Raw genomic sequence first — 25,020 nt, 5'->3', positions numbered from 1 at the left:
GAGGCAGCAAACTTTGTGAAAATTAATATGCGTCAGTCAACTTTTGGCCACGACTGTAGGCTAGAACACACCCGTAGATTAACTGTGGTTTCAACTAACCTAGTTTGGAAGAAAATAGACTTGGACATCACGTGCACTAGGTGCAGCGAGACATCCAAAAACATGGCAGACATTGGATGTTCCTCTCCATTATTACCTCAGTGAAAACAATGTCCTGAGACAACAAATTGGCTTTTTAGCAATTTCCAGTTTTAAACACCCGACTCAATTTGGCATGATGTTCTGCTATATACATATGCATTGAGAACAGTGTTTGGGGAAAAACATTACATAAAATCGATGTAAACAAGCTGCGTTTAAAATTGTATTTTTCCTCAGGGCCTGGGGTGAGACGGATGCAGCTCGAGTTCCACCCTCAACATAAATCAGTTAACTGTTGAGTGAACAGCCTGCAGCACTCGGCAGCTAGTTCGCAACTACAGGTTTTTACAATACATGGTGTCAGACTTAAACGTGTCAAGAACCTTCTCACCCAGGTGTGCAAGCCACACCAATCAGGTTGTGGCCCATGAACCTGACTTTACATTTAGCAACATTGGTAAAACATACACAAACATGAATTCATTTTCTAGATTTTATTTAAAATTCAATGATCTTCTTGAATTCGGTCAGCAACCATAGGAGTGAAGTTTACTGCCATCTAATCAAACAGGCCAAAGCCCATGTCGTCGTCTGAGCCCTCCTCAGACTCCTCCTTGGCCTCTTCTTTAGCAGCGGCTGGGGCAGCAGCAGTCACTGCAGCAGCCACAGGAGCAGCTACAGCGAAGGCAGTGGGGTCAGCTAGGTAGGCCTTCACCTGGGAGTAAAAGGGGGGTAGAGAAGCAATGTGAACTAAAATGTAGAAAGCTATGGATAAAACATGCCGATGGGCAACCTAGTGTCTGAGACCAAGCGTCCCTGCCAGCCGTGGGATGCAGACAGACAGGGATAGTAGGAAACTAGTTAATGTGTGCAGGGGGAACGACAGAGTAGCACTTAACAAGCTGCACTGTAACTTATCCTGCAGCTGGGACTCAAAACGGTGGTACCTACTCCCCATGTAAATGTTAGAGCAAAGGATTTGATCGGCATAAGCGATGGTGAACATTCCTTAGCCTGGAGGGCAAGGTGGAGCTACAACTATATTACTTATACATTATTTCAGCCCTACAGCAACTGTTTGTGGACTGGGCCAGTATTTGGCCCGTCAACCATTTCAATACCACGTGGTCCAAATGTGGGTGGGATGACATACCTTGTCTGCCAGGGGGAAGGAGTAGTCAGTCTCCACGGCGACTGCCAGGACCCTCTTGTATCCGTTGATTATGGTGTGAGGGACAGAGGCCAGAGTGGGGTATCCGATCTCCAGACACACACTGGCTATGTTACGAACACCCTGAAAGAAACGAAGTTGTCAGGTATGACAGCAACTTACAGCACGTCACCCAAGTCTGTTGAACACATTAAGATTTGTTTGAGACCAAGCGTCCCTGCCAGCCGTGGGATGCAGACCGACAGGCATAGTAGGAAACTAGTTGATGTGTGCAGGGGGAACGACAGAGTAGCACTGAACAAGCTGCACTGTAACTTATCCTGCTACCTCAAAGACAAAAGGGAAAAAAATGGCCTGAAATTCACACCTTCTATTACATTCCTTTTCCAATGGTTGTGTAAGTCGTTTTTAGAACTTTAAATATGACAGAAGACTATGGAGGAAGGGGAACCAATGACAACATAATAGGACACAGCGCTACACTTCAGTCCATTTCATTTACTACCCAAGGCACCAATACAACGGGTTTTGGATTATGGACCCAAAGTGGCTTTACAAGGCATTGTGTAGATGCTTCCTTACCTCCAGGAACCTGGCGTGCAGAGCATCCTCAGTAATGTCGAGCACCTCAGGGCTGTAGACACTACCGTTGTCATACACCTGCTGGATGAGCAGACCGAAGGAGAAGGGAGAGATGTTCAACATGTTGAGGAGCGTGGCCTCGCTGGCTCCCACCTTGTCTCCAGGCTTGATGAGCATCACGTCACTCTGTAGGAGAAATGAAGCAATCAGACACTTAGTCAACAAGTGTTTCATTTTCAGAAACCATTTATTGTTTTCTAGAGAATAAATGATATACATATCCTACAGAACAGGACACAGGTCATTACACCCACACAAGCCTAGCAACAATTTATCAAATCAAGAAGAAACCCTTCTCAGACAAATGCCTCGATGTCTTCAAGTGAAAAGACACACTGCCCTGGGGACCTGAAACCAAAGACACAGAACGTGACCCTGACCCAGTGACCCCAGAGACAGATCGTGTCCAATTCCGACTCGTCATCGTCTCATCACTGAAGAATCTCTTATTTTTGATGACTGAACACAACCACCCCACTAGTTTATAGTAGAGCCCATTAAGCATAGACTGGCTGAGATACTGCCTGAGGACTATGACTAGTTGCCACACTCACCAATATTTCAATAGTTCCTCTGGAGATCTTGGTGGTGATGCCCAGGGCCTGGAAGAAGGAAGTCTTCTCAGGACCCAGCCCGGTGTTCTGGGCTGGCACAGTCACGTCACAGGGGGCAATAGCGCCGGCACGGGCAGCAGCTGGCACCTGAGGGGCAGAGGGTCGGAGGTCAGTGAACAATCAAGCCACGGCTTCAAAAATAAATAAATGTGCAACGTTCATGGATGCATGCCAAATGACAGCCTACGAGACTGAGCAAAATCTACAGGACAGTGTCCGAGACCAAGCGTCCCCGTCAGCCGTAGGATGCAGACAGACAGGGATAGTAGGAATCTAGTTGATATGTGCAGGGGGAACGACAGAGCAGCACTTAACAAGCTGCACTGTAACTTATCCTGCGTCGCCATATCATCTTGAAGCATAATTCAAAATCTGGATCTGCTACATTGTATTACTAAATAACATCGTATTTGGTCCAAATGGCACCCTGCCCTATATAGTGCCCCGTTCAAAAGTAGTACGCTACAAGAGTGCCATTTGGGACAAACCTTGACAATTCCCTGCTAGACCAGAGCATCCAACACTGCAGTCACCTTGTTGGCCAGCAACATGTCCCTGATCTCAGCCAGGTCCTCCTTGGTGAAGACAAAGCCCACATTTCCTTTGATGTGAGGCAGCAACCTGTGAAGACGGCAACACTTAACATCTCAATCCATCCCCAACGGATACATGATTAGCAAGACTGAGAACACACTTGTCTGAGACCAAGCGTCCCTGCCAGCTGTGGGATGCAGACAGACAGGGATAGTAGGAGACAGGATTCTGTGTGCAGGGGGAACGACAGCGCTGTACTGAACACGCAGTGCTGTAACTTATCCTGCTTTATAAATAGCCAATCCATGGGCTCGATAGCTGCATTTAAGCCTTTGATAACTGGGTCGTGCACACAGCAGCAAAAGTTTGCAACCCATATTGTTACCAAGCTCATCTTATTGGCCAACTTCAGGCTGTCCCTTTGACTTCCTAGTGAATGCGACCAAAAGGTTTTTGCTGTGAACTTACTTCTCCAGGGCGGGGTTGTTCTCCAGGTGGCCGCGGATGGCTTTGCGCATCATGGTGTTTTTACCCATGAGCACCACAGCCTTCCCACGCAAGGACAGACGGATGGCCTGCATCTGCTTGGAGCCCACATTGTCGGCGCCGACAATGAAACATTTGGGATAGTCATCCAGCAATTGCTGCAAAAAGAAAAGTAAAAGTAAGACTAACAACTTCTACACTTTACTGCTTGAGGAAATGTAAACCCACTACCATGGGATAACAAAAAAAATAAAAATTATTCAGTTGGCTACAACGTCTGTACTAAAGTGTCTGAGACCATGCGTCCCCGTCAGCCGTGGGATGGAGGCAGACCGGGATAGCGAGGAGACAGGTTTCTGTGTGCAGGGGGAACGACAGAGCAGTACTGAACAAAATGCACTGTAACTTATCCTGCATTGTACATGGTCAATCAAACAGTTTATTATGGAATGCCGTTTGGGTCTATGCGTGTCCAAAAATAATGTCAAATAAGCTTTTAGTTTGACACATCAAACAGTTCTATTGTACTGTGTGTTGGACCACAGCTTCTGGGGTAGCTAGTTTTCGCTTGGGCAAAGGACTGAAATCCCTTCCCCAGTCAGCTTATTGTGTGTATTGACATTCATATTGCACTGCTTTAGGTAAGGATAGGGATCAAGAAATGGTGTATCAGTCAGCTCAATAACCAAGACATGCCCCCCCCCACATCCTCAGTTAAAAGCCTCCAAAACATCCACGCAGTATTGTTTTCACTCTGGAATAGTGTTCAATACACATGGGTTGACAATAAATGTGGCTCAATTCAGTAATTTCAGATTCCCGCAATAAGAGCTACCACACTAATGTTCTCTGGGTGTCACTGAGTAGACTGATACCATGTCATTGAGCCACAACCCATAGGTAAGGCTGTAGAGTTCAATAAGCATGTTCCCAATGTAATTCTAAAGTATAATACAGTGATTTCAGATTAGTTTGTTGATTTTCTATAACATTCCAACCTTGTTTAGCAACTATGGCATAATTCTACTATTTGTACCACTGTCAACGGCATACTTATTTTGAAGGCAAAACGCAAATTCCACTATTATGGCTAGCTTCAAATAGGCGAGTCCGACACAGAGCAAATAAATACTATCTTATAAATTGTGGCTATTTTAGATGACACCTAGCTGTATAGTTAGCTAGTTAAAACAATAGCTACCGAAACAGACGTAATTTCACCATGTTTTTGGAGAAAAACATTGTTGGCATCCATAAGCCAGCACTGTAGATGCGTGAGACAATTGCATCATAGCATACGTATCGACTAATCGTTGTGACATAGGAAATAAGAGTAAATGTAATCAATGTGTAATAGTTCCGTAAAATTATGTGACGTGCAGTCCTGATTGGTCAACAATTATTTGAGTGCCTTTGACAAGCAAAGACCCGAAAGGCGTTCCATAGTTTACACACTTTCGTGCATCAAAAGTTGTCAGTTATTTCAACGTACGATGATTTTCATAAAATAGTTGGACTTCCACGTGGTCCTGTCTTCCCTCGGCATCTTTGCAGTGCTTCGAAGGATCGCTTAAACAGCTGGTTTAAAGACAAGATATTCTATGGAAAATAAAACTATGTTAGACAGGTAGCAGGTCCACAACGTCAAGTTACAATCACAGTACGCGACAAACTTGCTAGTAGCCATCTAGATAAACTGGCAGTCACTATCGTTACTCACCTAGCTAACGCTAAAACAATGCAAAATAGGACTAGCTTTGACGTAGCAAATATAACGTAGGCTACATACATATAGCTAGATAACTAGCTAAGACATGTTATTGGAAGTGTCTTTAAGGTGAACATATTTTACCATTATGGGTTAGAAGCAAGTTTAGCTTGCCAAAAAGTCACGGAAATAATGGTAGCACATGGCGGCAGTGTGCCGAATAGGCCGCAGATGAAATACAATATATTTAAATAATAAGTCATCCTATTGATCTTGTGACATTGTCACAGTACTGTAGTTCAACGTAATCAAAGTATTTTATCAAATAATACAGCGAAACACATTTTAACATGTAATCCTACATAAAGAATCAAGCCCATGAAAACTCCTTACCTCTTACCAAGGACGCGTGAAAGAAAGAGAGCTACATAGGAAGCGCACAAGTAATATACAGCATTAACAGCCAATCACAATCCACTACGACAACAATGGTCCACAGACATGATTGGCCAGATGTGTCAATCTTTTTGTCGGTTGCTATCCATGGGTGCGATCGTTTTATGCCGGCTGTGGATTTCCAGAACGAGCAAGGCAGGAAATGCAGACTAGATTAGGGACGTGAGTTTGTCAAGATCAAAAGAAAAAAAGCAACCTATCTGCTCATAGTCTTAACTGTGAGCATTCATTGTGTGTCTTGTGTGCATAGTCGTTGAGATAAAAACAATGAATGTCAGAAATAAACTATTTATTTATTGGTATCAATCACATTGAATTAAAAATGATCAGCAATCAGGTACCATATAGCCATCCCATAAAACATGACAACAGAGGTACATGGGCAAATAAAACAGGCAAGAGGAAAGGAAAAAACAAAACCACTTTTTAAAAATTTAACTAGGCAAGTCAGTTAAGAACAAATTCTTATTTACAATGACAGCCTACCCCGGACAAACCCGTATGACGCTGGGCCAATTGTGCGCCACCCTATGGCACTCCCGATCACAGCCGGTTGTGATACAGCAAGGGATCGAACCAGGTTCTGTAGTGACGCCTCTAGCACTGCGATGCAGAGCCTTAGACCACTGCACCACTCAGGAGTATTGGGGTAAAATAGTTCCTTTCAGATAAATTAAGGGGATTAAATGACAAGGTTAACTTGTAAACATTAAAATAAAAAGGCTTTGAGAGTAGTCAGACAGATGGGTTGCTTCCCACTTAGGTCTGGGATTTCTGAGTCAACAGAGAGAGCATAAGTAACATGCTCTCAGATTCATCATGTTCATGTCAACACAGTTGCACTACTAGAGAAGCTCAAGGAATCTATGGCATAGCAAGGCTGAAAGTGCTTTAAAAACCCACGTCTCACCGTTCCAAACATCACCAGAAATGGCACCCCAGCCTGAGGAGGCCAGACATAAAAAACACCCAATAGTAACCTGTAGTAATTTTAAAGCAACAATTACTATACACCTTTAATCTGCCGACTATACTGTGCTGTGAGGCCATCCTCAGTTTGCCCCCTCTAAGTTATTTGCCTCTCTTTTACTGACACCCAAAACCCAGAGGTGCATCTCAATAGTCTAAAATGGCTTCCCTATTTGTCTCTTCTTAATTTACACTTCACTGTAAGCTATATTGAGGTTGTATTCGAGGGGTTTGCTTTCACCTGTCCAGTACTTTCACATCAACACAAATGGAGGAAATAAGCAGAGGAAGCCAATTTAGATGTTTGAGATGCACCCCATGACACTGGCTGATCCAGCCAATGTTGTTCTACGACATCAAAAATGGCTTCACCAATCCGATCGCAGCAAGGACTTGGAAGTGCGCCATATACCTCAACAGTGTTAAAGACATTGCATTGAAAATTTGGCACTAGCACAATTATCTTTATTCTTTCAAAGCGTTAAGAAATTAAAATGAAACGTATGTGTGTATTTATACCACAACCAACATGCCAAGTGATGACAACTGGGTTGAAAACCATAAAAAACAAACATTTAGCATAAAAATATAAGCAGCATGTGTAAAGTTAAAATCACCTGCTTCACAATGATTCAAATATGAAACATTACAAGGACACTTGAAAAAAATAAACAGTGAATGATGAAATAATAAGTAAATCAATTACGTACATATCAAAAACAAATGCTCAAACCTGACCCACTGCAGTGATTTGGGATCAGGTAACGAGGATATTTGGATGCCATTATTGACTTGTTGTGCATCCCAAATGGTACCCTATTCCCTATATAGGGCACTACTTTTGACCAGAGACCTATGGGCCCTAGTCAAAAGCAGTAGACTTTATAGGGAATAGGGTGTCATTTGGGAAACAGACTAGGTACTGACTGCAGATCTGTGTGTACAGATTACCATGTGACTCTGAGGGCATTTCAGGGACCCATGGTTAGAAATGTCCCTGTTGCCTGGAAACCAACCCAGTGTGTGTGTGTGTATTAGGGTCCATTTATGTCCATAGAGCCAGCTCTTTGCATATCAGTGTGAGCTACAGAGCTCAAAATCATACAGTGACAATACTGCTCCATGCCACTAAACCAAGTATGTTAAAGTCAATTTAATATTGTGATTGTAATAAAAATATGCAGAAAATGCTGACAAAAACCTCTACACAACTTGTATTGCAGAATGTGTGTTGCTGAATCAGTCAATAAGCAGTGAGGTTAAAAACCAATCCTCCCCCTGTACATTAAAAGGACCAAGTCTCCCTCTATTAGTTACTTTTTAAGTATCTGAGGGAAAACACACACATTGTCAGTAGCTAAATGTACAACAAAACATTGCCCCAAGAAAAGCACTCCCCTTTCACTCTAAATTATTCATTTTAAGACTTGGATAAATGTGTGGGCGAATACAGTAGCAAATCAAATACACACAATTAACATGTTTCAAATCAACATGCTCTAGTATTTTGTCCTGTTTCCTTATAGAAAGTGAGAAGCCTAGCCTGGTCACACCAGACTGAAGAACGCTGTGCTCGGTTTGGTTGCCAGGCTAAGAGCTGCCTCCCTACCCAAAGCGGATGGAAAGTAAGGGACGAGCAGAGTGCCTCCGAGATGAGAGGTCCCCAACACTCACCCAAACACCGCCACCCCCTGTCCACATCAAGGGAAAGACAATATTCAAATGCACGTTCTTTTAAAATCAGATTACATTAATGAGAATTCATATGAGATCGGTGGCGCAAAGGCTGATTTACAGAAAATAGAAACGGAGAGTCCATAGCACATCAAAAAGAGCAGTAATCTGGAGAAAGAGTGTGAGTATGTGTGTCTAAACAACGTGTCTCGTTTTGCACAAACACATTTGAGAGTTTTGTACAGTTCCATTGGACAAATTAAGCAAAAAGGGAAAAGGAAAACGGCTGTACTAAATCTATGCCGCTGAGCTGTCCTTGTTAGTATATGAACATTTCCATAGGAAAAGTGTACAAAAATAGGACCCTGATATCGTGACCATACCAGGCTGTAAAATGGCCCCAAGAGGGCCACAGAGAGAGGACTCTATGATTGAGTTGAGTGAGCACCAAGTGTTTGAACTGGTCTCACAGAGAAGTGAAGAGACAGGGAGGAGGGAAAGAGGAGACGAGAGCTTTTCCTCTTCTCAGAGTATAAAGTGTGTGTCTCTGTGTGTGTGTTTGAGTTTGAGATCAAGAGACAGTTCATAGGTGTGCATTTGCAATGGCACCGACATACTGCATATTTTGGACTAATAGGCAAAACGCTGCCTAGTGAATGTCAACAACATTCTATGTGTACTAAGTACTGCCTGAACACCTGTCTAAACCCATCCCAGGACCCCATAACCTGACCTCCACACGTCGGTCACATGATAACGCAGTCTACCATTATTGGGACAGGAAAATAAATCAAACAGAACATAAAACCGCTTCTCACACAAAAATGGCTTCTCTTGCTCGTTTTACATTTACAAAAATCTCTTTGGGCTCGCTTTAAACCTCATGCTTTCTGGAACTCTTGAAATGTCAACCCCACGGCCCTGAAGACTCTGTTGAGCATTGAGTCCTGTCTGCAGTAACCTCCAGGTGACTGTAGGGGAGCTTTTCTAATGGCCAGTCTCATCTCTGCTACATGCACAGTAAGGGACAACTGTCTGCTTCCTCATCATAGCCACCGACGACGGCCTTCTATCCACGCCTTCACCTTCTGACACGCACACGTCCCCGATTCTCTTCCTGTGTACTCCTCCCAACACCTTTTAAAGCATTGGATTGGTGTAGGCATGGGCTGGAGTTTCCACTATATTTTATACACCTGCCATTTCCTTTTAAATTCATGAAGGGTGCAAGTGCACACTTAGGGCTGAACCGTAGAGAATTGGGACAAAGCACACACACACACACACACACACACACACACACACACACACACACACACACACACACACACACACACACACACACACACACACACACACACACACACACACACACACACACACACACACACACACACACACCTGGGAGTGGGTTAGCTCCCTAGTTGAAGAGCTTGATGAAGCAGCCCTGGCAGTATGGCTTGTCATTCTGCTCCTTGAAGGTGCCCTTATTGAGCTGCTTAAGGCAGAAGGCACAGACAAAGTGCTCAGGGTGGAACTTCTTGGCCATGGCTGTGATGCAGCGGCCCGTGATGGGCTTCTGACAGCCCGAGCAGAGGGAGCCGCGGCGCTCGTGGTAGTGGCCCTCGCAGTAGGGCTGGCCCTCGTGCTCAAAGAAGCTCCCATTTATAAAGGGGGTGAAGCACTCCTGTAATGCACAGAGGTGGGAAGAGAAGGAAAGGAGGTTGTCACAAAATGGCTGAGGCAATCAAGGCTTTCTATACTGTTTTTCTAAATACCCTTTTTTCCCCAAGAACTGTATGAAAGCTATGGAAGCTACAGGAAACTGCCAAAATAAAGGAAATTCATGAGTAAATTAGGTTTCTGGTGGCTCTGTTATGGGGTGGGGTGCATTTTCAGGACATGGTTTAGGTCTGCTCAACCCCTTAGAGGGCAAGGTAAATGCCAATAACACAGACATTCTGAGTGATCACCTTTAACCTATGGTGAATCATTTCTATCCTGATGGGAGTGGCCTCTTCCAGCATGACAACGCCCCCATCCACAGGGCACGAGCAGTCACTAAATGGTTTGATGAGCATGAAAACTATGTAAATCATATGCCATGGCCGTCTCAGTCACCAGATCTCAACCCCATTGAACACTTATCCCATAAGATTCTGGAGCGGCGCCACCATCAACAAAACAACAAATTATGGAATTTGTCGTAGAAGAATAGTGTCGCATCCCTCCAATAGAGTTCCAGACACTTGTAGAATCTATGTCAAGCCGGCGGCTCGTGGTGGCCTATGTTGGTGTTTCATTTATTTTGGCCGTTACCTGTATGTCTCACCATAGGTAGATGCGGGATAATGCGCTTAGAATAGCACCACAGCACACACCCACTTACCCTGCAGACGAAGCACTCGGGGTGCCAGAGGGAGTTGAGGGCTGATATGTAGTTCTCCAGGATGGCGCGGGCACAGCCTCCACATTTGGGTGCAAACATGTCAAAGTAGTCCTTCCGACAGTACGCCTTTCCATCCTTCTCATGGAAACCTGTGGAGGATGGGCAGAGAAGGACACCACCTTAAGACAACAGAGAGAGAGAAAGTGGAGAGGAGGAGAGAAGAGAAAGATAGAAGAACAGAGAGAAGAGAAGAAAGAGAGAGAGAGAGAGAGAGAGAGAGATAGCTTACCCTCTGGACCAAAGAAAGCTCCACACTGAGCACAGAAGAAGTGTTCTGGATGCCAGTTCCTGTCCAGTGCAGTCACCACTTTCTGTAGGGGGCAAAAAAAGATAAATATTTTTCCCTAGATGCAGTTAGCATACACCGAGTATACAGTGCCTTGCGAAAGTATTCGGCCCCCTTGAACTTTGCGACCTTTTGCCACATTTCAGGCTTCAAACATAAAGATATAAAACTGTATTTTTTTATGAAGAATCAACAACAAGTGGGACACAATCATGGTCTGATACTCCTTCCATTTCAATATTATCGCTTGCACAGTGCTCCTTGGGATGTTTAAAGCTTGGGAAATCTTTTTGTATCCAAATCCGGCTTTAAACTTCTTCACAACAGTATCTCGGACCTGCCTGGTGTGTTCCTTGTTCTTCATGATGCTCTCTGCGCTTTTGACGGACCTCTGAGACTATCACAGTGCATGTGCATTTATACGGAGACTTGATTACACACAGGTGGATTGTATTTATCATCATTAGTCATTTAGGTCAACATTGGATCATTCAGAGATCCTCACTGAACTTCTGGAGAGAGTTTGCTGCACTGAAAGTAAAGGGGCTGAATAATTTTGCACGCCCAATTTTTCAGTTTTTGATTTGTTAAAAAAGTTTGAAATATCCAATAAATGTCGTTCCACTTCATGATTGTGTCCCACTTGTTGTTGATTCTTCACAACAAAAATACAGTTTTATATCTTTATGTTTGAAGCCTGAAATGTGGCAAAAGGTCGCAAAGTTCAAGGGGGCCGAATACTTTCGCAAGGCACTGTACAAGCCATTAAGAACACCTGCCTTTTCCATGACATAGACTGACCAGGTGAATCCAGGTGAAAGCTAATGATGATAGAGGAACTACATCGCTGTCTTATCTGCTTGTTGCCCCCCCCCCCTTCACTAAAACCACCGCAAAGCTTTTGCCTGCAAATCGCCCGAACCGCGACGTTCTGGCATGTCTGCCTAGTGATTTGTTGGGAGAGTTGTCCATCTAAGGAGGTCCCTCCCTGGAACAATCCCCCCCCCCCCCTTTTCGAAGTTAACACGAGAGTCAGTCCTTAATCTGAGGCCAGTTAGCAGCAGATTGAATTCCTAAAATCAAGGTTTTAGGCCTTTTGCCCATTTATTTTATATCCAACAGATGGCAGCACTAGCGAGGCTGACGACAGTGGACATAGTAGCGTGACAAGAGAGAGAAATAGAAAGAAAGGAGAGATAAAGGAGTTATATGAATACACAACACTGGACCAATGAGGAAGCTTGTCTCCACCGGGACTAATCTGACCTATCCCGAGGCTAAAGTCCAGTCGCTCTCCCCTTTTGCTGCGGTGCCTCACCCCAGGCAGTGTGTGTGTTCATGTGTGCAGTGACTCATACACATGCTGCAGTGTGTCAGAGCAAGAAAATGAGTGAGTGTTGACGTGCGGAGTGAGACAGAAACAGAGATGACGGGTGGCTCAAAGCTGGGTCTGTGGGATTCAAGGTGGCATAATGTGTGTGTGTGTGTGTAATACTAACGTCCAGGATAGGTCCGTTACAGTAGTGGCAGCGTGGGGAGAACAGGTTGTGGTAGTCCTTCTCACAGTAAGGCGCTCCGTCCCGCTCAAAGAAGTTCCTGGAACCGATCTCCTCTTGACAGTGGGTACACACAAAGTGCTCCGGGTGCCACGTGCGCCCCATGGCGGTCACCACCTGGGCACAAGGGAGGGCACAAGACAGACGCATCACAAATCTAAACTAGGAGCCTCAACCTAAGATTTTGTGAATCTGGAAGCGCATTCATAAACCGCCTCAGAGTAGGAACAGGTACCCCCTGTCCATGTAAACGTAATCATTATGATCTAAAAGACCCCTGATCCTGGATCAGCTCTCCTACTAGAAGTCTTCACGAATACGCGCCCCCAGGGGTGAATCCTAATCAGAGATGTGCGTATGACTATGCCAATGTCCCATTGACATCAATGTATGATTGATTTCCACCGGTTAATGGTGCATATCTCCAGTTCAGATTCAGTCCTCACTGTGGAACAGTGACCTTCCTATGGTGGACAAAGTACTTAACCTTATTTCCATTACCAGCAAACATTGATTATATGGAGGAATGCAAACCATGCGAGCTATGTAGGCAGCTCAATCTAATCATGAGCACATTATTCACACCTACTGTGGTATTGACCGTCAAAATGGATCTAGGAATAAATTCAACGGGGACCAAAAAATGGATGTAATAAGCACAGTAAAGGGTGCATGTAAGTGTGTGAATATGGCCTGTTTGTGTGTGTGTGTGTGTGTGTGTGTGTGCGTGCGCGTAAGGTCACCTGTCCAACTATGGGCTTGTTGCAGGCCCCACACACTCCCTTGGCCACAGTCTGGACGCCCAGTTTATGGAGGTCTGACTGGAGGCTTCCCAGCATGTTGTCCAGCTTGTTGGCCTGTTTGGGGGGAGCCTTGGGCAAGCTCTTCCCCTGGGCCAGAATCTGTGGATGGGTCACACACAGACAGACATGTCAGAGAAACAGACGCACAGAAACACACACGCATATAGAAACGTACACACGCAAACAACACAGTTCCACAAATAGAGATCCCTTCCCAATTCATGTTCTGCTCAACTCACAGAAAACCCCATTAAAGCCCAGAAGAGTCTCTCTTCAACAACTCTGCTGATTACATCTGAACATAATTGCTCCCCTGGGATCAAGTCTTTTGAATTGAACTGAGTCTTCATAGACACAACAGTAATTATTCTTGACGAAACAGAACACACTCTCCCTGGGCTTATGTGACCCGCCACAGAAATCAGTCTTTTTAATGGCTGAAATGGAGAATGCCGCTGGCATGCATGCCAGGCTAGAAAGAACATGTTCGGCTCATCACATAAAAGCTGACATTACATAAAGCACTGCAGTCCAACCCCCCTCTTCAATCTGACTACTGTCTCCAAGAGTAACGCTGCTTATTAGCTACCTATAGAGCCTATTGATTGTCTGTGGGTTGTTGATGGGCAGAAGCAAGGTGGGAGGGAACTACACTTCTCAAATGGTTTGGTCATTGGAGCTTCCTGACCCAGTCAAATTCCACAGAGGGAAAAAATAGCCTGTCAGTGGGCCTACTGCTTACAAAAAACGTGCACACACACATAAACGCACACACACACGCACATAAACGCACACACACACGCACATAAACGCACACACACACAGGGACTAACAGTCACGTACAGGCAAATTTCACCAACGAAAGGCAACCCTTACTAAACAACCACCCTTTCATCTGGAGTAAAATCAAATACCAACTTGGCTTGGACCTGGATGTGTTTGTTAAAGAGAAAGGGGTAGAGAGAAAATTAGAGTCAAGTTATTTCAACCTGTTCAGATTTGGGCTTGGTCAAAAGGGCTTGGCAAGTTAAACAGTCAAAAGTTAGGTCTGAAGTGACTATGGTGGAGGCAAGTCCTCTGGGAGGTGGGAACCATTCCAGCGTCATGACAGGTATCAGGACAGTGTGGCTGTAATATCAAGGAGAGAGCCATGATGTCTGTTCCCCACCAACCACCCGATACTGATTTCAAGGAACGACATGGCCCAAGTTGGCGCCACTGGGCGCCATTCTCCAAAAACCGAGACGGTTCACTCGCCAGCCTGGATGTCATACTCTTTCATCTCTACAGAATGGATTTCACACCTCCTTAAAGAGCTCCTTCCTTATCACAACCCCTCTCCTAGACTCTTGGTGGAGAAGTGGCTAGAGATAGGGCCCAAAATACATCTGTTTTCTCAACACACACACACACACACACACACACACACACACACACACACACACACACACACACACACACACACACACACACACACACACACACACACACACACACACACACACACACACACACACACACACACACACACACACACACACACACACACACACACACACACAGAAGAGTTTTGGTTTTGACACTCAGACAGACGACTCAATACAAACGACGAAATAGAGAATACATTTGGTGATAGTGAGAAAAGAAAGAGGTGAGAGGCAGATTAGGCCAAAGAGAGAACGCGAGAAATAGAGAAAACAGAAGGATAAACGAACAAGGTGGATTGAGTGTTCCATGCCTCCATTGGTGGGAAGATGGGATCGTACTCAGTCTGGCAGCCAACAGACACAAAGACCTTGGGCGGAGGGGGCGGGGTGACAGACTTGGGCGGGGGGCTGGGTTTTTTGGGCGGGGCAGGTTCCCTGGATGGAGGGGTGGGCTCTCTGGGGGTCGGCATCCGGGGAGGGGTGGGCTGATGCTCCACAGGTGGGGGGGAAGGGGTGCATGGCGGGGGAGGGGTGGGCACCCTGGGAGGGGGCGAGGGGGGTGGGGGAGGAGGCAGGGGCGGAGGAGTCTGCTTGACAGGAGTTTGCTTTTTGGGCGCCGGGGGGGACTGCGGAGGGGGGATGACTTTTCTCTGAGGGACAGGCGAGTCAGGAGGAATGACGATCTGGGTGTGGGAAGAGACAGAGAGCAAGAGAGAGACATCAAAAATGAGTGAAATTAAACCACAGGAAATAGAAAGCCTCAGGTGGAGCAAAAAAACATCAACAAGTGGTTACAGAAGAATACGGTTGAGAAACTGTTCGCTAGTCATAGTCCATCTGTGTGGTATAGAACATTGCCTTGATAACGTTACTCTAGAATAACAGCACTAATCAAGAAACACGCTACTGGAAGGTGCTGTATTGCTCTACAACTAAATTTGGCCCAATGAGATGACGTAGAACGGGCTCCGGCCACATCTCTGTACCTTGTCCACCACCGGCGAGGCCCTGTCTTCCCGCATGCGTTGCGGGTTGTTCATGACGATGACCCCCTCAGTGAGCCAGTCGTCTGACTGCTTCTTGTGTCGGCGCTCAACGGCGCGTTCGATTCCCAGCTTGCCCTGCAGCTCTGCGATGAGACAGTCCTGGGAACTGCTCTTGGTGAAGATGACAGGACCCAGTTTACGCCTTAACACATGCCCGTCTCGGTACATGGGGTGCACGTTGGGCGTCTCTTTGGTGCGGCGGATAACCGACTTGAGCTACAGAGTTGGGTAGAATGAAGTAAGGGGGGGTGGGGGGGGGCATGGTGGTGCTTCCCCATACCTCCCATGACGACGCACATATCGGGGGTGCTGCAGAGCCAGGCACGAAACACCAGGAAGCACAATCCTTCAGGCCAGGCTGATCGCGAAAGTCAAACGGCACTCCACTCGACTGCATTCCATTACACTCTTTTCCGAGGCAGTCTATTTCACACGTGCTAGGCTGCAGTGTGTAAGCATGCTGGGTGATTGAAAACACTTAGCAAACGCCCATTCTTCTCAGCGCAAAAACATACAGGGCAGCAGGTAGCCTAGCGGTTAACAGATTTGGGCCAATAACCAAACGGTCACTGGTTTGAACCCCGAGCTGACTAGATGAAAAATCTGTTGATGTGTACTTGAGCAAGGCATTTAATCCTAATTGCTACTGTAAGTCACTCTGGATAAGATAATGACTAAAAGGTAAATGTAAAATACACGATGTGCAAAACAACGACTAGAACTCTAATGCTCATGCAATACACAGGCAGGCGTAAAATGCAAGCAGCAAAACCGATGGTCTTAGATTCTTGTAGTAATGTCACTGTAGAGAAGCAGCTAATGTCCTTAAACAGATTCTAAAACTTGGTTCCACAGGCCCATATAAACCCTGTCTGCTCCACTCGCATGTTGTTTTAAGTTTGTCCCTTCTCCACCCAAACATGTGCACAGAGAATGTGTGTAGTACCTAGCCCTGTGGAACACCCGTAGAGAGACAACACGGTGCAAATACAGACCTTCTTCACGTCACCTGGAAGAAGCGGTAACGTGCTCAATTCAAATCAAATTACTCTTCCTTAACACCACAGGCTCTATTTTTGGCTGCCGCTAAGGAGCCACAAGTTTCAAACACATGTTAGTTTGCAATTTCGTCATGATAAAATGGGCATTTTACAACCTTTACGCCAGGTTCGGGATTTTACCTGTCTAACATCAGCTCGCTGAGATGGGAGGGGTTGCAATATTTGAGGTGTGTTCTTAAAAACAAGAGCAAAAGTGAAATTTTCATGCAGCGCTGAAGGGAAATTTTAAGACCCACCAAAAGCAGGTCTTAACGGTAACGCATGGATTTTGAGAACGGAAGCGCAGCCTAGCCAGCCATGACGCACTGTCCCTATGGAACGAGAAATGTGCCTTTTGCGCCAGAGAAATGTGCCTTTTGCGCCAGTGAATCTCGTATTTAGAAACATAAAACAATATTTCCCTCCCATTTCATATTTTTTTTTATAAAAGAACATGCATAGCCTACCTTCCCCCTTAATCAAGGCTGGTTTAGCAGCTTCGGATAGGTGTGTATTTTTATCCTGGCCATGCATAAACCAAGCCGCCTATGAATAAAGAGGTTTTAAATGGTCCGCTGAATGCTGTTTTATGATTCACAATTTACATAATTAATTTAGCTTGTTCAAGTAGGCTATCCATGCCCATTTTCAAAGAGTGCACCTGGTACGATTAACAAAGACACGCTCATCTAAACTATTCAGTCCTCCTATACTGCCATATCAACAGCTGACCAATGCATTCGCCAAATAGCAGCCAATCAATAAAGGATTTCGCTCGTAAGACTGCGTTGAAATGACATGTGAAATCCCCAAAACGTTATTAAACGATCAAGTTTGGGAGCAGCAAAATAGTGAGCAGACATCCCATTTATCATTATTTTAGCTCCCGTTATTATTTTGGACGTGTGTAAAAGACTCCATATGGTCTACCTTTATATATCCACGGGAAGCAATGATGGTGCCTGCAACTGTAATTAGACATAGCTTATTTTTTTAAAACAGCTGCTGTTAGTTTTGTTTAGATTTTTGATTATAAGCCTTATCAATAGTGAATTTAATCTAGTTTATTAACAACATTTGGCATGTCTATGGCTCAGACATAATGCAATTTACAGTAGGCTTAGCCAGTGTGAATGTTATATTTAACAATATATTTCCAAATTGAAGCCATACAATAAGGCTTCATACAATGTGGACTGCAAACACCTAAACACCTACATATTTAGCAAAGATGGAATAGATTACATTTTGTTATTTTGTTTCTGTAGGCTATGCCAAACCTAGATAATGGCGCCGGAGGGGGATGGCTGCGTTTTATGGGCTCTTAACCAACCATGCTATATTGTTTGTTTTTTTGTTTTGTTTGTATTTATTTTGTACATAATGTTGCTGCTACCGTCTCTTATGTCCGAAAAGAGCTTCTGGACATCAGAACAGAGATTACTCACCTTGAACTGGACAAATAATTTGTCTTTAATGAGTCGGACGAGAGGGATTTACTCCAGACACCCAAACAGGCCCTCATCCCCGTCATTCACAGGAGAAGGAGACAGAGACTTCGCGGAAGGAGATTTGGGTGCCTTGTAAGGATCTGGCGACGAGTGGCTAATCTGACTTTGCCATTGGTACTATTGGCCAACGTACAATTGCTAGATAATAAAGTGGACAAACTACAAGCCCATATATCCTACCAACGGGACATTAAAACTGTAATATCTTATTTCACTGAGTCGTGGCTGAACAACGACATGAATAACATACAGCTGGCGGGTTATACACTGTATCGGCAGAATTGAACAGCAGCCTCTGGTAAGATACGGTCTATGTATATTTGTAAACACCAGCTGGTGCACGATATCTAAAGAAGCCTTGAGGTTTTGCTCGCCTGAGATAGAGTATCTCATGATAAGCTGTAGACCACACTATCTACTATATTCTTCGTACCTGTCCAATTACCACCACAAACCGATGCTGGCACTAAGACCGCACTCAATGAGCTGTATATGGCCATAAGCAAACAGGAAAACGCTCATCCAGAGGTAGTGGCCGGGAACTTTAATGCAGGGAAACTTAAATCCGTTTTACCTCATTTCTACCAGCATGTTAAGTGTGCAACCAGAGGGAAAAAACAACAACTCTAGACCACCTTTACTCCACACACAGAGACACAAATAAAGCTCTCCCTTGCCCTCCATTTTGGCAAATCTGATCATAATTCTATCCTCCTGATTCCTACCTACAAGCTACAATTAAAGCAGGAAGCACGAGTGACTCAGTCAATAAAAAAAGTGGTCAGACAAAGCAGATGCTAAACTACAAGACTGTTTTGCTAGCACAGACTGGAATATGTTCCGTGATTCTTCCGATGGCATTGAGGAGTACACCACATCAGTCACTGGCTTCATCAATAAGTGCTTCAATGACGTCGTCCCCACAGTCACTGTAGGTACATACCCCAAACCAGAAGCCATGAATTACAGGCAACATCCGCACTGAGCAAAAGGGAAGATCTGCCACTTTCAAGGAGCGGGACTCTAACCCGGAAGCTTATAAGAAATCCCGCTATGTCCTCCAACGAACCATCAAACAGGCAAAGCGTCAATACAGGACTAAGATCGAATCGTACTAAGTCGGATGTGGAAGGGCTTGCAAACTATTACAGACTACAAAAGGACGCACAGCCGAGAGCTGCCCAGTGACACAAGCCTACCAGACGAGCTAAATAACTTCTATGCTCGCTTCGAAGCAAATAACACTGAAACATGCATGAGAGCATCAGCTCTTCTGGACGACTGTGTGAGCACGCTCTCCGCAGCCGATGTGAGTAAGACCTTTAAACAGGTCAACATTAGTCCGGAAAAGGCTGCAGGGCCAGACGGATTACCAAGACGTGACGTGGACTCCGAGCATGCGCTGACCAACTGGCAAGTGTCTTCACTGACATTTTCAACCTCTCCCTGTCTGAGTCTGTAATACCAACATGTTTCAAACAGAACACCATAGTTCCTTTGCCCAAGAACACGAATGTAACCTGCCTAAATGACTTCCGATCCGTAGCACTCACGTCTGTAGCTACGAAGTGCTTTGAAAGGCTGGTCATGGCTCACATCAACACCATTATCCCAGAAACCCTAGACTCACTCCAATTTGCATACCGCCACAACATATCAACAGATGATGCAACCTCTATTGCACTCCACACTGCCCTTTCACACCTGGACAAAATTAACACCTATGTGAGAATGCTTTTAATTTACAACAGCTCAGCGTTCAACACCATAGTACCCTCAAAGTTCACCACTAAGCTAAGGAGCCTGGGACTAAACACCTCCCTCTGCAAATGGATCCTGAACTTCCTGACGGGACGCCCCCAGGTGGTAAGGGTAGGTAACAACACATCCGCCAAGCTGATCCTCAACACGGGGGCCCCACAGGTGTGCGTGCTCAGTCCCTTCCTGTACTCCCTGTTCACTCATGACTGCATGGCCAGGCACGACTCCAACCCCATCATTAAGTTTGCCGATGACACAATAGTGGTAGGCCTGATCACCGTCAACAACGAGACAGACTATAGGGTGGAGGTCAGAGACCTGGCCGTGTGGTGCCAGGACAACAACCTCTCCCTCAACGTGATCAAGACAAAGGAAACGAGTGTGGACTACAGGAAAAGGAGGACCAAGCACGCCCCCAGTCTCATCGATGGGGCTGTAGTGGAGCAGGTCAAGAGTTTCAAGTTCCGCTAACATGGTCCAAGCACACCAAGACAGTCATGAAGAGGGCACGACAAAACCTATTCCCCCTCTGGAGACTGAAAAGATTTGGCTTGGGTCCTCAGATCCTCAAAAGGTTCTACAGCTGCACCATCGAGAGCAACCTGACTGGTTGCATCACTGCCTGGTATGGCAACTGCACGGCCTCTGGCTGCAAGGCACTACACACAGCAGTGCGGTGAAGGATTGCATCACTCTTGATTGTCCAAGTGACAAGCTCACAGCTGCAAGTTGAGACGTGCAATATAGCGATAAACAACACAGAGCGGACATTTCCACATGGACCACGGTAGGCAGTTAACCCCCTTGACCATAATGAAAAAGCTTTAACAGGTTTTTAGACATGTTTGCAAATATATAATTTAAAAAAAATAGAAATAGCTTATTTACATAAGTATTCAGACCCTTTGCTTTGAGACTAGAAATTGAGCTCAGTTGCATTCTGTTTCCATTGATCATCCTTGAGATGTTTCTACAACTTGGAGTCCACTTGTGGTAAATTCAATTGATTGGACATGATTTGGAAAGGCACACACCTGTCTATGTAAGGTCCCACTGTTGACAGTGCATGTCAGAGCAAAAACCCAGCCATGAGGTTGAAGGAATTGTCCGTAGAGCTCCAAGACAGGATTGTGTCGAGGCACAGATCTGAGGAAGGGTACCAAAAAATGTCTGCAGCATTGAAGGTCCCCAAGAACACAGTGGCCTCCAATATTCTTAAATGGAAGAAGTTTGGAACCACCAAGACTCTTCCTAGAGTTGGCTGCCCGGCAAACTGAGCAATTAGGGGAGAAGGGTCTTGGTCAGGGAGTTGACCAAGAACCTGATGGTCACTGACAGAGCTTCAGAGTTCCTCTGTTGAGATAGGAGAACCTTCCAGAAGGACAACCACCTCTGCAGCACTCCACCAATCAGCCCTTTATGGTAGAGCGGCCAGGCGGAAGCCACTCCTCAGTAAAAGGCACAAGACAGCCCACTTGGTGTTTGCCAAAAGGCACCTAAAGACTCAGACCATGAGAAATACGATTCTGTGGTCTGGTGAAACCAAGACTGAACTCTTTGGCCTGAATGAAAAGCGTCTTGTCTGGAAGAAACCTAGCACCATCCCTATGGTGAAGCATGGTGGTGGCAGCATCACGCTATGGCAAAGTTTTTCAGCGGCAGGGACTGGGAGACTAGTCAGGATCGAGGCAAAGATGAACAGAGCAAAGTACAGAGAGATCCTTGATGAAAACCTGCCCCAGGGCGCTCAGGACCTCAGAATGGGGCGAAGATTCACCTTCCAACGGGTCAATGACCCTAAGCACACAGCCAAGAGAACGAAGGAATGGCTTAGGGACAAGTCTCTGAACGTCCTTGATTGGCCCAGCCAGACTTGATCCCGATCTAACATCTTTGAAGAGACCTGAAAATAGCTGTTCAGCAACGCTCCCCATCCAGCCTGACAGAGTTTGAGAGGATCTGCAGAGACGAATGGGAGAAACTACCCAAATACAGGTGTGCCAAACTTGTATGACACCCAAGAAGACTTGAGGCTGTAATCGCTGCCAAAGGTGCTTCAACAAAGTACTGAGTAAAGGATCTCAATACTTAGGTAAATGTGATATTTATTTTATTTTATTTTACAAATTAGATAACATTTCTAAAAACCTGTTTTTGCTTTGTCATTATGGGGTATTGTGTGTAGATTGATGAAAACAATTTAATCAATTTTAGAATAAGGCTGTAACATAACAACATTTGGAAAAAGTCAAGGGGTTTGAATACTTTCCGAAGGCACTGTATATCCTTGTTAAGTTCACAATAGCCAACATTCTACACAAGGCAGAAAATACAAACTCCATGCATAACTTCTCATGTAAAACTTTGACAAGATGCCCTATACATTCAAGTCCTTGTGTCCTCATGTTGTGTTCATGTGAGTCACTCTCCCAAAATAAGAGCCCATCTCAATCACTTCAACTTGATAATAACTGACATACTGTAACAGAGCTAAATTGAACTTGAATGAGCCTAGTGGATATAGTCTGATCGCTGCTTAATCCAAAAGATGTGCATTTGGAATAAACCAGAAAATTGACAGTCCAATCAGCATCCTCTCAGAAACAGTGGGTGGGTTTTGGACAAAAACCAACTCAGTCAAACTTTGCTTTGAATTAGGCCATCCTCTGATTGGTTGAAGGTGATCCAATCGCTGACAAGTTAGTTTTGAATAATGCCCCATTACAGACACAGACTCGAAGATGAGAAATCTCAGACATATAAGCGAAGTGAAAAAGGATGGTGAACTTAGCGATCAGACTGATTCCACCAGGCTAGAATGAGCCATCATCAGATAAAAATTCAATGGCATCATATATATTAGCGATCATTATCATCTCTGTATGTTACTGGCTCTGTTACACCTATTAGTGTGTGACACCACCAGTGCCAGGATACATGGGAAAGATGAAATGTGTCAAAGTGGGCATTTGGCCTCAAACTTGGCCTAATAAAAGATAAACCATACGGTGTCTTAGAGCCTTTAATCTCGCGTGCCAGCTTATTTTGGGAGAGCGTTGTTGCGGGTGGGTGGTCTGTTGGGCGGGAGCATCGTACTTGGCCCGAGGTGGACAGCCTCTCCACGGCCGAAGGCTGGTTCAGGGGCAGGTCCAGGGTGGTCTCGGGGGTTCCTGGACACGTCGAGGGGGTCAAACAGTCATCCATCCAGCTGGCCTTGTTAAGGGGGGTCATCGTCCCCTCGCGCCCGTCCAGGGACGTGCTGTGCTTTGGGTTAATACTTTCCTTGTCCTCCCAAGTCCTTTCCTTGTCTCTTGCCATGGCATAAAGCTCCTCTTTGTCCTGATGGGTCTCCTTGGCATGCTTCACTTCTCCCTCTGGCAGGGTAAAGTCGAAGGACAGCAATCTGTCAAGGGTGTCCTCCAGCAAGGGCTCCCGACATGGCCATGTTATCCCCAAGTCAGGACATGCAGCTGGGGGCTCTGCTAGCTGAGCAGCAGGTGTTTCTGGATGCTTCTCTTTCAGTGAAGAAGATGGATCAATGGAGGGTGACTGAGGAAGGGTGATCGTTTTAGGAGTGGGACTCTTAGCAACACTAACAAAAACAGGGCTCTTAGCAACCAGAACTGGACGGGGGCTCTTGGCAACTGGAAGAGGACTGAGGCTTTTAGGAATCGGAACAGGACTGGGGCTCTTAGCAACCATAACTGGACCAAGAGTCTTGGCAGCAGTTATAGGACTATGGGTCTTGACAAGAGTCATGGGACTAAGGGTCTTGGCAAAAGGTACCAGACTAGGGGTCTTGGCAACAGTTACTGGACTAGGCGTTTTGGTGGTCTTATTATCCACTGCAGGACTGTTGTACTTTACAACGGGGGCAACAGAAGGATAGGGGGTCTTTGGCAAAGTGTGGCTTGTGGTGTTAGAGACCACAGTGAGGGACTCCATGTGGGAGGTCAGTGTAGTTCTCACGCTGGGATCAGTTACTCCTCCCAGCTGTGTGTGAATCTGGGTGTACTGGAGGCTCTGGGACGAGGCCAACAAAACGGAGGAGGCTGAAGCAGCTGAGAGGGGGGTGGAGGAGGGCGGGCCAGAGCAGGCATCTTCATCTATGTGGAGTTCTAAAGGAACAGGGTTACAGGAGGGGGACGTGTCACTGGGGGGCTCCAGCTGCAGATCACCAGGCCCAGTTAGGTCCGTGGTTACAACTACTGGGGAAGCAGGTGACTTCGTCTCCAAGGAGGAGGGTTCTGATCCTTGACTGATCAGGAGGGTATTCATATTGACAGACAACTGAGAACCAGACTGGAGGACGGGCAGCACAGAAACAATAATAGAAGACAGGGAGAAAAAAAAGGGGAAATGGTTTCAAGAGAGGTAGAAAAGGGAAGTTGCCACAGCGGCAGACATGCACCATGGCAAATGAACCATGACAACTTCCTCAATAAAGCTGTGTGAAAATTGGAATTATATATATATATATATCACTGTGATGGATATTCAAATCATTCACATTCCACACTCATTGCATCAGTGTAAATAAATTGTTGTATCAATAAGGTAAATGGTAGGAAATGCCTGATCGAATGTACATTAGAGTCTAGACCACAGCAACACTGCAGCAATCTACCTGTGTGAAGAACCCCCACATCCATGCTAAAAATCAATATACAACCAACCTTTCAAAAACAACACATGCACCATTCATTTGACTGCACATTTCACCCTACAGTATGTCCCTTCACCCAT

At 45.4% G+C, this 25,020-nt stretch overlaps 3 protein-coding genes and 5 non-coding genes across 11 annotated transcripts in view; all 8 read right to left on the bottom strand.

Annotated features, from left to right (window-relative positions):
* Positions 1–620: 620 nt before the first annotated feature.
* Positions 621–5,736, bottom strand: LOC139370924 (large ribosomal subunit protein uL10-like). Its single transcript, XM_071110813.1, has 8 exons — positions 5,690–5,736; positions 5,081–5,187; positions 3,571–3,746; positions 3,102–3,189; positions 2,509–2,655; positions 1,895–2,080; positions 1,295–1,435; positions 621–856 (listed from the first exon to the last, which is right to left on the bottom strand). The coding sequence occupies exons 2-8, from the start codon at positions 5,132–5,134 to the stop codon at positions 701–703; spliced, it is 948 nt and encodes a 315-aa protein (XP_070966914.1). The 5' UTR covers positions 5,135–5,187; positions 5,690–5,736; the 3' UTR covers positions 621–700.
* LOC139371730 (small nucleolar RNA SNORA63) lies at positions 938–1,066 on the bottom strand. The gene has a single exon (XR_011627409.1). It is a non-coding gene; the product is annotated as a small nucleolar RNA SNORA63 (small nucleolar RNA).
* Positions 1,510–1,638, bottom strand: LOC139371728 (small nucleolar RNA SNORA63). The gene has a single exon (XR_011627407.1). It is a non-coding gene; the product is annotated as a small nucleolar RNA SNORA63 (small nucleolar RNA).
* Positions 2,246–2,394, bottom strand: LOC139371725 (small nucleolar RNA SNORD15). Its single transcript, XR_011627404.1, has one exon. It is a non-coding gene; the product is annotated as a small nucleolar RNA SNORD15 (small nucleolar RNA).
* LOC139371729 (small nucleolar RNA SNORA63) lies at positions 2,781–2,909 on the bottom strand. Its single transcript, XR_011627408.1, has one exon. It is a non-coding gene; the product is annotated as a small nucleolar RNA SNORA63 (small nucleolar RNA).
* LOC139371731 (small nucleolar RNA SNORA63) lies at positions 3,263–3,391 on the bottom strand. Its single transcript, XR_011627410.1, has one exon. It is a non-coding gene; the product is annotated as a small nucleolar RNA SNORA63 (small nucleolar RNA).
* A 290-nt stretch (positions 5,737–6,026) lies between the features above and the next one.
* LOC139370923 (paxillin-like) overlaps positions 6,027–25,020 on the bottom strand; it is a 46,334-nt gene continuing 27,340 nt past the window's right edge. For 3 of the 4 annotated variants that reach the window (XM_071110810.1, XM_071110812.1, XM_071110811.1), the window contains exons 7-11: positions 13,430–13,588; positions 12,630–12,803; positions 11,074–11,155; positions 10,785–10,933; positions 6,027–10,082 (exon numbers count right to left, since the gene is read on the bottom strand). In XM_071110810.1, the coding sequence (XP_070966911.1) occupies positions 9,816–10,082; positions 10,785–10,933; positions 11,074–11,155; positions 12,630–12,803; positions 13,430–13,588 (831 nt within the window). In that variant the 3' untranslated portion in view covers positions 6,027–9,815. The remainder of the gene's footprint in view (positions 10,083–10,784; positions 10,934–11,073; positions 11,156–12,629; positions 12,804–13,429; positions 13,589–25,020) is intronic. The other variant, XR_011627194.1, reaches the window with a different exon arrangement.
* On the bottom strand, positions 15,153–24,661 carry LOC139369990 (titin-like). Its single transcript, XM_071109269.1, has 3 exons — positions 23,371–24,661; positions 15,903–16,178; positions 15,153–15,599 (listed from the first exon to the last, which is right to left on the bottom strand). The coding sequence occupies exons 1-3, from the start codon at positions 24,550–24,552 to the stop codon at positions 15,153–15,155; spliced, it is 1,905 nt and encodes a 634-aa protein (XP_070965370.1). The 5' UTR covers positions 24,553–24,661.

The sequence above is a fragment of the Oncorhynchus clarkii genome, chromosome 17, assembly GCF_045791955.1.
Source record: "Oncorhynchus clarkii lewisi isolate Uvic-CL-2024 chromosome 17, UVic_Ocla_1.0, whole genome shotgun sequence".
Lineage (NCBI taxonomy): Eukaryota > Metazoa > Chordata > Actinopteri > Salmoniformes > Salmonidae > Oncorhynchus > Oncorhynchus clarkii.
This window is presented reverse-complemented; position numbering and strand designations above follow the sequence as displayed.